The sequence below is a fragment of the Mya arenaria genome, chromosome 8 (assembly GCF_026914265.1).
Source record: "Mya arenaria isolate MELC-2E11 chromosome 8, ASM2691426v1".
NCBI classification, from domain to species: Eukaryota; Metazoa; Mollusca; class Bivalvia; order Myida; family Myidae; genus Mya; species Mya arenaria.
Window position 1 is genome coordinate 61,726,724 of NC_069129.1, and position 12,798 is coordinate 61,739,521.

Here is a 12,798-nt window from a genome sequence, read left to right on the forward strand (position 1 = left end):
GAACTATATGTAGGTCAATGTATTTAGTACATGTGAACATGCAGAACTACATGTTGATCAAACAAATGTTAAACATGATAGTACACATTGTATGCCCTCTGAGATGAAGTCAATGGCGAACCAGGTACTGTAAACCAAGAATAAAACTATTGGACCCGTTGTCAATGGAATTGCTGTTGAAATTTTGTGCTACATGTATATTTCATTAAATATCATTAAAGCATCTTGTCTGATGTGTTTTATGTAATGACAATTTAATTAAACTTCTCATTTTCATACACAGAATCAAAAGACCAAACTTATTTTCTTTTTAAATTGTACAGAAATAAACTTAACTGAAAAATAGAAGCATAATGTAATTTTAAGATTATATACATGAAAATTACAACTTTCATCTGAATATATTAAAGGGACTAGGCAAATACACTATTTCCACAAATCAAGCCTAGAATTGTCAAAATGAGCTAGTATGAGTCTGAAAAAACATCTTTTTACAGGATTGAAATAATATTTTGTCATTGTCTCAGCATAGTTTACCTTTTAAATAAAGGGCATAATGGTTTCCCAGTTGGTATAGTAGTGAGAGTATTTAGCATGTGAAAGCCACGGGAGTAGTACAGATACATATTCCAATGGTATTTTTAAATTAACTTGGACTTACATGGATTTAAGTGGTAGACAAACCCAGTAAATTTCAAATGTGAAGAATATGCAAAAACTGCGAAAGATGATTATGTCATAAGCCAAGTGATACATCGGTTACTCAAGATTTAATGCGTTGCACACGATATCAACTTTTTTTGACAATTTTATCTTTTTCTTGCAATTGTATCATCTGGTGCCATAGTCCTTTTAGCCCTGTACATGTATATGCAGCTTATTACGTGCCACTTTGCTGGCTGAACAAGAGGCCTGTCTATCAGTACTTTCATTTTACGCTTCACTAATTCTGCAATAGTGAGAAGAAACTCCTAGCAATAGTGACAGCAGTGCTTGTTTTTGTTTACTTAACAATAAATACATCACTGTTGCTTAAAGACATTGTGTAGCCTTAAATGTTTTGTCAAGAAAAACAAAACAAAATTGGCAGTGAACAAACCTTAGCAGTTTAGTAAATACACACTTGCTGTATGTACTTATATCACGGACACTATTTAAGCATTAGAGCTGAGGACCATTGAATACCTTTTGTTTTGTAGAAACTAAACTTACACCTAAAAAGTATACAGTATAGTCTGGTCACAGGAAAATCCATTTTTTACAAAACCCTTCAGAATTAAAGATGGTAATCAATTTACTAAGGAAAACTTACATTTTGTATATTTAATCAATATCCATAATGAAATGTTAAAGTGACACTCTCATTCAAAATTAATACAAGTATATAACAAACATCAATTTAGACTGATAAACCTTTAACAACTTACTAAATAATACATTTACAGAAAATATTAATAACTAATAACAAGTTTGTAACCGTGTAATTAATAGCAGAAAGCGCAAAAGTATTAAATGATTGGTGAATGCTAATAGATTTACTGTGATCTACTATTGTCTCATGAGGTAGAAATCATGTTTTATCTTATTTCTGTCAAATTGAACTCGGTATGTTTCATAAGAGCAATTGTTTTTGACATTTATTCATCCTTTTTGGAATATTAAAACAATATTATTTATTGTGGAAAATCTTATCTGTAAGTAATTGTGCATCTTTAATACTTCAGTATTCTCCCACATTTAACTAACTACAAATTGTGATTACTTTTATGAAATGAGCTTACACTTTCTAAATTGATCTTTAATTCACAGTATGCACTCCAATGAAATATCAATGGGGATACTTTGATAAACAGACCCCTCACGGCCATATGATATCACAGACAAATGAATAATGATCACACCTCAATACAAACACGTTAGCTCATCACAAACACCTCAATTATGGAAGTGTGCAAGCCCATAACATCTTGTATAGGGTTGGATACAGTTTGCGTCAGATGGCGTAGTTCTTGTATTTATACGTGCAGTTTAAATGAGAAGGTAAGACAGACTCATAGACACCTTGTCATATGTCTATGTTAAGTCATCTTATTTCCAAGCTTTATCTAACTTTTAAATAATAGATATAGGTAAAAAACCCATATTGTTGATATCACAAAGGAATTGAAACCCACTTTTTTGCATCATAAGCATAACTCATGCTATGTCGTTATCATAAGCATAACTCATGCTACCTCGTTATCATAAGCATAACTGCTTTTCTTCCTTTTTGGAATTGGTATGGTAAAAACGGCTAAACATTATCCAACCCTAAACAGACTATACATGAAGACTGCTCCTCATCTAGACTCCCCTCCTAGCATAATGTCCGTCACTTCCTCTTCCTAACATCCCTCTCCGCCTTGAGTAGGTATCCCTTGGACTTTACAATGCCCCGACACTTTACGAGCACGGAGTACCGTAGCACCCACAGCGGGTCCCAGCCTTCACCGTCCTTCTCTGAGCTTGCATCCTGTATCACCGATTGCAATGTCTCAGCAGGAAGAATGTCTGTGAAAACATGTGCATAAAGACTTTGAAAATTGGCTCTCTACCAGGGCCTTTCAAAAAATCTGCAGACTCTATACATGAAACATTGACAGAGGTAAGAATTACATTTATACATATGACAGAAATCTTTGGAATGTTTCCATTTAATGGGCAAAATGCCATTAAGGTACTTTTTTTTTGCTAAAAGTAGTTCTATTTTTAACAGGGAGGTAGAGAATGATGGCAAAACCCAATGACATCACATCATGTATAAAAATACCATTATTCAGCTCTAAAATTAATAAAGTTATTTTTTCTTTTTTTTTATAAAGATTTTGATTACTGAGTAATAAATGTTTTAAGAACAATACCATTGCCAAATTACACCAAAAGTAAAAAAAAATCAAACAATAATTGTATGTTTGCAAATCAAATATACTGCTTGACAAGATAACGCTGTTCCCTTGCTGATGTAAAAAAAGAGAGGTATTTCTCTGATTGCTTTAAATTTTAACAATATACAAATATATAAGTGGTATTGTTGCACCTGTGTGCAACTTTATAGCACCTTTTAAGACATTGTCATAGAAATGATATTTGTATACATTTTTCTACTACACAAAAAGTTGTTGTTCCGTCCATATTTCATCCATTTCAATCACCTCGTTAATAAAAGCTTTATTCCCGGAGTTCAATTTTTTTTCTTATTTATATTTTAGCAATGCCAGTACATACGGTAAGTGCATTCAGTCACAAAGTTTCAAATCATAATAGCCATGTATATATCTTTAACCATTAAAACATTCCCATGCAACCTTTTCTAAAACATTGAGCTCCATCCAGGCCTATTTTGTTTAAACAGTCATCAAACACCAAATTTTTTAATGCACTTCATCTATTTTTTCTTCCAGTTTCATTGTAAAAGAACATTAGTTTGTATTCGCAGTATGAAAAGATGTCAATAACTTGACAAGTTTTAAAGAAAGTAATTGTATTTTTTTAATACTTTTAGTAGATAAATACTGATTTTTAAATGGCTTTTTATATTCTCATCAAATATGAACAGATGTCAATAACTTGATAAGTCATAAAGAAAGTCTAAATATTTTTAAATGGCACACATTTCCTGTGAGCTTGATATTTTTCAATGTCGTAAAACATTTGCTTTATATACTGTCAGTCATTTGAGTCATTTGATTTCTACAATTATGTTTAAAATTTTACTGTAGAATGTCAACAATTCCTTATTTCAAATTGTCATATACAGTCCACCTCTCGATTTATCTACAAACAACTCATTCTCCCACATCCCCTAATACAACACCACAACCAATACTTCTGATTACTTCAAACTAATCTCCTCTCTACAATTCCCTCCTCCTCTCCCCTAACCTGCCAACAAACACACATCAATTCATACAACTAACTCTCACTCTCCTCTCACCAATCTCCCTCTCTGTATGTCGTCCTCATCCTAAATCTCACTCGCCCTGTTACCCCTCTCAACCCAAAAAATCCCTCTATCTGTCCCCCTCACCTCTGGGATCATTATGTGTGAGTAGCTGTATATCCTTCTCCTTGGCAAACTCCACAAGCTCTTTCGGCATAACACAGCAGGACTCCAGGTTCACCTGGTTCACCATAGGCTTGACCTGAAACACAAGCCCAAATTACTTATGGAACAAAAGTAGAAGCTGTATCAATAAACGCCCTAGATAGCCCTGCTTTTCTATGTCCTCTGCTTCACCTAGTTTAATGCAGTGTAAACAAGTAATGTCAACAGAATTACGACGAGTGCCAGTATTCATAAAACATCTTAAGTCATTTCCTAACTTAATTCATTTTCATCCCACTGATATAATAACTTGATAACATCCAAAATACTTCATTTTCAATACTGAATGTTTAAACATACTTTTGAGTTAAAACACTTAAATTTGACTCTGAATTTTCTAAAAAAAATCGACCTTTGTTAAGAAATGACTTAAGATATTTTATGAAGACAACCAAGGTACAAAATGTATGCTGAGGATGCCATCACAGAGACAGCACACCCAACTATTATGTTTTGTTGAAACATGCATTGAATACTACAAAATTAGACTACATGCAAAACCTCAGCCAAAGGCTCACTTACTAACCTATTTCCTGAACTCGAGGAATAAAAATGTGTATTATATTATAACTCCTTTACATCTCACTTCATTCATTAAGAAGGTTGGAATGTTGGGAAAACATAATGAAAATTTCAATGCAATACATTATGTATTTGCTGAGATAATGACTCAAAGGTGCTAACATGGAAAAGTTAAACCTAAACCAAGGTGTGATGCCAACGCTAGGATGAGCAGAACAGCTCTCCATATTCCTCGAATAGACGACCAAAAATGTATTTGTTTTAAAATTTCGCTAAATTCCAGCTAATGGTTATTCATTTTGGCCTGGCGAGAATGGCATAAACAGATGGACGAACTAACCAATAAACACACAAGTAAACAAACCAACAAACAAGCAAAAAGGTCATGTTCCCCTGAATACTGAAACAACTGTGTATTAAACCAAAAACTCCGAGCAATCAATTTCACCTCATTCACCATTGGTTTGACCTGAAATACAGCCATATATCTAAGCTCCTAAAACCATTACTTGATCATGCATATCTTCAGTATCAACTTTCTTAAACCATAACTTTTATTCTAGCAGCTTAAAGTATCTGAGAAATAATTGGCTAATTTCAGTTTTATCACCAATTAAAACGAGTCTGTCAAATCACAGAATTGTATACATGTAAGTATCACTTTAGGAAAATTATGGTAGTATTAGTCTTACAGACATATTTATTTTGCATGTATACACTATACACTGACAGATGCAATGCATATACTTCCATAAATGTTTAGAAAAAAGAGAATGTTCAGCCCAGTTAACTCCTTGTGAAATTCATGGATTGAATTACATGTAAATGCAATTTTTAAGTCTCTCTGTGAACAAAAGAAGATAATTTACCTCTGCAAACTCATATAGCTGTTCAAGAAGTTTCTTGTCAAAGTCTGCGAGTCCGAGTGAAATGACAGTTTCCCGGTAAACAAGCGTCTCCAGGGCCTTCCAGTATGGCTGTACTACCTCCAGTGTCAACTCCTCATTATCGACCTCGGGGAACGCCACAATCACTGTCTCAATAAACGACACATCCAGCTCTGACAATACTGGAATGGACATAAGAAATAAAAAAATAATACGATCTCATTAAATGTAACATGGCCATCTGAATAACAACTTTGACATCAAGAAAATTGTCAACATTTCAAAGAGCGGAATATTATGAAAATAATATTCTTAATTGTAAAAAGTGCTTCACATTTACTATATATAAATATAGATGTAGGTCTAAGTCAGACGAAAACAAAAATATTTATAAATAAAATTTATAAGGCCTGATTTGTTTTAATTTACTTGCTTTAGAGGAGCGCCATTTACAATTTGTCAGAAAGTAAAATGAAAATATATGGGAATGACAATTTCTAATATTTCATTCTTCCTTACCATATATATTATACTACATTTTTAATTTATTGCAAAACAGTCTCAATTTAATGGATTTTGCTTGTTAACCTTTTTTTCATGTCTGCAACAGTTCCATTTCTGTGCAAATGCATATTTGATGGAAGCAAAAACTTGCAGGGTAGCGTAACTTACTAATTAAACTTATGGGAAAGCCCATGCACATTGCTACTGTAGTGAATTTTTATGTCACTTGTAACACATATAGTAGCAGGGGACAGAAGCCGAGATGGGCAAAATATTGCCTATTTATGGTTTTCCAGCTGTTTTTGACCATAAAACGGTAAACAAACAGTGATCAACTACATCATAATAAATGTGAAATTACCAAAATTGATAAAACAGGCAAAATAATTTATAAAGCCTGTATATATATATATGTATTAGAATTTAGTAGAAAACAAAGTCAAATTGACAAATTTTCACGGGTAAAAAATGTTTATCTGACTTGAGGAAGGGACACTTAATTTCAATTCATGGTGTTCTTTCATGATCTTTGGAAAATAAAGTAAGTGTCGACCCCTGATATGACATTTAAAACAAAGACACTGACAGCCTAACTGTTTCGAAACAAAGCACAAAGTCTATTTTGAATCTGGACATTTTGCAGCAAGATGCTACACATGAGATATTTCAGTCTGACAGTTTAATGAGTATATTATATTTCACTTAACTAATAAGTCATCTAACACAACAAATATTGGTTCAAAAACAAAGCAAAATACCTTTATCCACGGCCTCCTGAAGCACATCTATGGGGAGTAAACTACAGAGGAATATCTTCACTAAAAAATAAAATAAAAAAAGATTTACCTCCAGGAATGAAAAAGACATAATATACTGGTATGCAACAAAAATCATAAAAATGCTTTTACAATAAAAAAAAAACATTTAAATTTGTGAACATTCATTTCACAATTACTGAAATTTAAATAGGAACCAACAAGCTAAAATGTTTATACCATTACTGTACTTGTTTTTGCAACTTAAAAGTTCAAGCTAGACTTGCAGGCATGTTCCAGTTGGAATTATTGACTATTACGGATACACCACATAATTATGCATCATGCATAAAGGTACCTGTGAGCTTGAAGTCGCCACGGTCAGCCTTTGGCACTGTCTCCTTGTACTTCTGATGAACACAATTAAGGTCGGTCACATACTGAAACAAAATGTGCAAATAAATATAATAAAATGTGCATCACATGACACAGTTATAATTGATTTTTACCAAGTCAAAGTCTACTTAAGTTAACATTACTTTGTACATTAGCATTTTGAGTTAATTATTGCTTTATTGTAAAAGAAAACAGCGTTTATAACTTGTGCTGAGACTGCTACAGTCTTAAAATATACAGAGAATTGAATAGAAATGCCAAACAGCTACTTATATCTTAAAGCAATGGCTCATGCCTTTGTTTCCATTTAAGTGACTAAATGATTATTTATTAACATTATTATCTTCATATAAAACACTCCTTACCAGGGATCAAGCTAATCTTTAAGCGAAGTGAACATCTGCTTACCCAGGGAAATTTTTTCTACCAAATCATTTTTTATTTTTTTATTTAGCCTTACTAAAAAGAACTTCTACCTGGAATCCAAAGAGAAGGAAGTTTGACAGTGAATAGGGAGACTTTTTCACCATAGTCTCCTTCTAGCTTTATCCCTGCTTACTATAAATGTTTCATTTAAACTGTACATTTTGTAAATACCTGTAACTCATTTTTGTCGGACCCATTTATAAATGCCTGGAATGTTGTGCCGATGCATTCACTTATCTGTAAAAGAAATATCACCATTATAATACTAACATTGAATAATTCTATTATATGTCATAATATCAGTCTTCCCTGATGGAAAGAAAAGAAAAATAATATCTTTGACACCCAGTTTTGTGCATGAATTGTTTATGTAATGGTTAACTTGAGGACCATAACAGCACTGTGAGAGATGTAGTGTGACAGTGAGAGCCAGAGATGTTGCTGTACTGAGTATTTATTGATGGCACTTGATTCCATAAATCTGTAAGTAGGCAATGTGGATTGTATTGTGTGACATGAACTGTAATCTGAATCATGTTTTATTGTTTTATCCATATTTATGGTAACTGCCAGGCCACTTGACACATAAAGACATTATTATGAGACTATTGAATATAAGGATGTGTAATTCTGTTATCAAATAATGACGGTAAGATATGTCAAGTATTATAGTTCTCATTAATTTAATACACCTTGTGTGACTTTTCCACTTATAAGTAACAAAATATACAAGTGCGGCGGGTCACCAAAGGTTATACTATTTTGAAGCTTCATTTGAACACAAAATATCATTAGTATGCAAAACAGTCGTAATGGAATTGTTAAACAAGTATCAACATCGTAGACGAATATTTAGTACACAACCAAAGACGCTCTTTTTGCAAAATCTTGTTGCCTATGCGGGAGAGACAGTGTCATCAGTAAATCACGATAATATATACTCTGGTGGTCAACGTGGTGGTATGTGTATCACCACATTCATCTGCTGCTAGCACGTACAACATCAAGAAACATACACGAGGCATATCGCCGGCATTCGGCTTACCACAACATGCAATATTTTAACAGGTGCTGCAAGCACAAAAAGAAGCTTGTAAATTGTACAGTGCTCACAGAATGGCTTTCACCAGATATTGACAATATCATCCCCCATAATTATCAGGTAGCTGAAATATTGAATGTTAGTGCTGAAATATTGAATGTAAGTGCTGAAATATTGAATGTTAGTGCTGAAATATTTAATGTTAGTGCTTTCCAATTAAAAGCATTTTTGGATTATTTTGTTATAAGATACAAAAATATACCTGTGAAGGACTTCGGGAAAAGTTTGCACCAATAGTACGCATCTTTGTTCGAAAAGCAGATGTTATTGTAGGGTTTTGTAACTGTCAAAACTAATAAAAACCAAATTGAATTTAGTTTTCATTTAAAAAAATATCATTGCGCAATGTGTTTGTTTAAATGTGATTTGTTATGTATGTTATTATTAAGGGATTTTCAGATAGTCATGACTGAAAGTTACTGGCGTTAAACATTCACTAGTTATCATTGCGGTACTCATTCAAAGTTCACAGCACATGAATACCTTCTCGTCTCGTTTTCATGTGAAACGGTACAAAGAAATAGCATTCAGAAAATTGAAATGAGCTACCTTAATTACCATTAAATAACATTTCACAATGCCTTCTACTTCTACTTCTACCGGTTAGTGACCACCGTCATCATGTTGACTATTCTGTCACTTTTGGGTGTGCACAAATATAATTTTGAATACAATAACAAAAAGGGTGCTATACAAATTAGACAGTGGTGATTCAAAACAGGGGGCTATTGATTTATTTGTTAGTCATGAGCCTCTTGAACGATTCCAGGCTGCTGACAGATGTAACTGAGGAGGGTAAGGCATTCCAATCCCAGGGATGATAACAGAGTTAGTTGCCAATCCTGAAAATGTCTGTGTGGGGTTCAGGGGGCCGCTAAAGGCCCCCGATGGGTCCAGGGCAAAGCCCTGGTGGGGGGACAAGGGGGGCGAAGCCCCCCGAAGCTTTCAGTATTTCAGGGTTTCTCATACCCTTTTTTGCCTTAGAATAGTGTTCAAGGAGTACACCGTTCGGTTTGGTAGATATAATTATGTTCAACAGGAGACATCCGCAATCAGAACAATTATCAGGAATCTTAGCAGTGAAGTTAAACACCTTTGTCTTCAAACAAAGTTAAATTTACTTTTTTACCTGAAGTCACAGGCATAAGACATGTACCTGACATTTTGGTTCAGTTGTCCACTTCCCATAAAACTCAACTGGCTATGATCAAATGCCTGTGTATGAACAGTCTACACTGTGGGATGTTTGATTTATAATAATGAACAACATATCAATTATCAAGCTTGCAAATGTTTATTGTAAAAGTGAGCGTGGTGTGTATATCAGTGTATTGAAAAATAGATTTAAAAGATGACGTCTGCGGTGATAATCAAAATCTGAAAAAATATGTGTGGTTGGTTGTGTTCGGGCAAGAAACTTGTCCCTAACCAGAGTGAGTATATATTTATTTTCAAAATGATTAAATTACTAGACTGGAGAGTATGATTAAACTTTGCTTGAGTCGATGTAGACTAATTGATGCTGGTCTGGTTCGCCTATCTGACCTATATTAAAAACATAGCCCATTTCCCTGGCTATCCCTGGTAGACCCCCGGACCTGGGGGCCGTAGTTACAATTGACTGGTACATAATATCTGGGCTTAATCCTGTGCCATTCTATATTTTGAGTCCAGCAACAGGGGACCATGTTTTCAAGCAGTTATAACGTATGAATCACATTTTGGTTCACACATTTACCTCAACAAATAAAACATCAACAACTCATAAACAAGTGCTTAAAGTGCACAACAACGTCAGCGGTCGTGTTGTAGTGTGTGTGGGTTAGAACCAGCCGCCCGGTTAGCTCAGTTGGTTAGAGCGCCGTGCTAGTGTTTCGGCGGTCGTGGGTTCGAGCCCCACACCGGGCGCACTTTTCCTTCCAGGTTTACTTTACTGGTGGCAGCGGTGGGATCTGTTGAGTGCACCGGTGCTAGGGTAAAACATCGGGGTTACTGAGTTGGACGGCGAGGCGAACAGACGTGCGCAACTGACTGTTAACTTTTGTATAATAAGATCTATTTAGGACTTCACAATATTAGGTGAGACACATTAATGGTGGCAGCGGTAAACGGCAGGAGTGCCTCCGTCGGTCTTAAAGGTTAATGGGGGGAGGAGTGTAGTGTGTGTGGGTTAGAACCAGACGCCCGGTTAGCTCAGTTGGTTAGAGCGCCGTGCTAGTGTTTCGGCGGTCGAGGGTTCGAGCCCCACACCGGGCGCACTTTTCCTCCCAGGTTTACTTTAGTGTTACAACAGATGATATTCCTTACAAACATTAGCAATCGAAAAAAAATTGTAAAAATAACATGCCTCGACTGTAGGACTTTGTGATGGTTTTCTTTTCAATCTGTTCCAATTCACTATATTGCCACTATTCAATAATAAACTTCCTGCCTTCGGTACAACTGGGATATCTTCCGCCATGTTTGTTGTCAAAACGAAAGCTTATTGTGCTTACTCGAACTAATCCCAAACGTAGTCAGTGTATCAAACGAATCAAGAAGATGTCGCTACGTACTCGCACAATACTCAGCCCTTGAAAGCTTTTTAGTATCACATCAGCAGAAGTATTGCCTGATGTTCGATCCAAAAGAAAAAACTGATCCCACGAATTATTAGGTGTTTCAAGAAATTCGCTTTTAAAAGTCCTTGCAAAATGGAACAATAATCAGGATATAAATTACGAAATAACCGAGTACAAAAATCAGAACGTCGTCACTATACTATCTATTTAAAAACTATCATAAACATGTAAATTTAACTTCCACCATTAAATTAGCTCTAATAATATATATTTCATTTGGGACTACCATGGGTATGGTCTTCACGCAGGGGCGGCACCAGGAATTGTCGTTAGAGGTGGCTCAGCAACCGTTTGACATTCGCCCCACCCTCAGAACCGTTTCTTAAATTGTTTAAAATGTTGGCAAGACGGTTTTGGGTACTCCTCTAAGAAATTACACAACTTCTATCTGAAATGGTGTATTTTGAGCGTAGTTTATTTTTTTCTCAGACATTGACATTAAAAGTAACGGCTTCCAAGGACGTTTCAAGGGGAGGGGTGCCCGCCCCCATCGGGAATCCGCTAGTGGGGCGTACCTGCCCATACGCCTATATATACCCTCGTGCCTGGGACCAAAACAAATACTCCCTGCTCATGCGTACAAACTGGGAAAAAACGCTAGTGGGGCTCGTACCTGCCCATACGCCTATATATATATATATATACCCTCGTGCCTGGGACCAAAACAAATACTCCTTGCTCATACGTACAAACCGAAAAAAAACGGTTGGACAAGTGAAAACGATTTTTTATGACTGTGACAGACTGACAGTGATATAATTATGTATCACCATTTCTGGAATTTCAAATTTTGCAAAAACGGCTTTCATACGGCTGATCAATAACCGTACTCCTTTTTTGGCAATTCTCAAATAAATGGGAGAAGTAATATTCAACAAGTAGATCCTTTTTTATTGTCTATTGAAAACAGATCTGTGGCTACCATTTGCCATGTATATTCTGAGATATAATGCAAGGGTTCTTCTGCGCTTGAGTCTCTATACTCTAAGCTCAACATTTAATTTCCTCCGAAATTCGAGGCCCAAACATGATATATCTCACGCCCTTATCACACATTTTCTATACCAAACTTGTAGGCCCGATAGTTCTATTTGAGTTTTGGAACTTTTATATGCACATTACACACACTTTATTATACTTGAATTGATAAAATCAATAAAGTCAAGAATAACACCCTGCACGTAGTTTAAATAAATATCAAACTTGCTTTGGTTGAAAAAAAACAACATTTTTTGTTCAAAGTGTTTGAGTAGATATTAGTTTATATTGCATTTTTGGTTACTTAAATTTTGTCATTTTTTCAAAAAAGTTGAAGGCCTAGGTCTACAAGGCCTAAATGTAGCTACGCCACTGATGAATAATGACTTTTTTAAACATTTTTTTTCGCAGAGAGCTTGGTTTAACAACTGTGTTCATAAGTTCATATATAACGATTCCATCA

The 12,798-nt window shown here is 35.0% G+C and overlaps 1 protein-coding gene and 1 non-coding gene across 2 annotated transcripts; one reads left to right on the forward strand and one right to left on the reverse strand.

Annotated features, from left to right (window-relative positions):
- Positions 1-429: 429 nt before the first annotated feature.
- Positions 430-11,250, reverse strand: LOC128243870 (glutamate--cysteine ligase regulatory subunit-like). The gene is made up of 7 exons (XM_052961850.1): positions 11,084-11,250; positions 7,806-7,871; positions 7,171-7,252; positions 6,816-6,875; positions 5,536-5,735; positions 4,067-4,181; positions 430-2,550 (listed from the first exon to the last, which is right to left on the reverse strand). The coding sequence occupies exons 1-7, from the start codon at positions 11,195-11,197 to the stop codon at positions 2,372-2,374; spliced, it is 816 nt and encodes a 271-aa protein (XP_052817810.1). The 5' UTR covers positions 11,198-11,250; the 3' UTR covers positions 430-2,371.
- Positions 10,571-10,644, forward strand: Trnat-agu (transfer RNA threonine (anticodon AGU)). Its single transcript has one exon. It is a non-coding gene; the product is annotated as a tRNA-Thr (tRNA).
- Positions 11,251-12,798: the final 1,548 nt, after the last annotated feature.

Bases quoted from the DNA above. Each gene is read 5' to 3' on its own strand.
- LOC128243870 (XM_052961850.1), bottom strand. From the start codon at position 11,197: ATGGCGGAAGATATCCCAGTTGTACCGAAGGCAGGAAGTTTATTATTG. The intron at 4,182-5,535 runs GTAAATTATCTT...CTTGTGTTTCAG, and splicing joins AGCTATATGAGTTTGCAGAG to GTCAAGCCTATGGTGAACCA. The intron at 2,551-4,066 runs GTGAGGGGGACA...ATGTTTTCACAG, and splicing joins CACACATAATGATCCCAGAG to ACATTCTTCCTGCTGAGACA.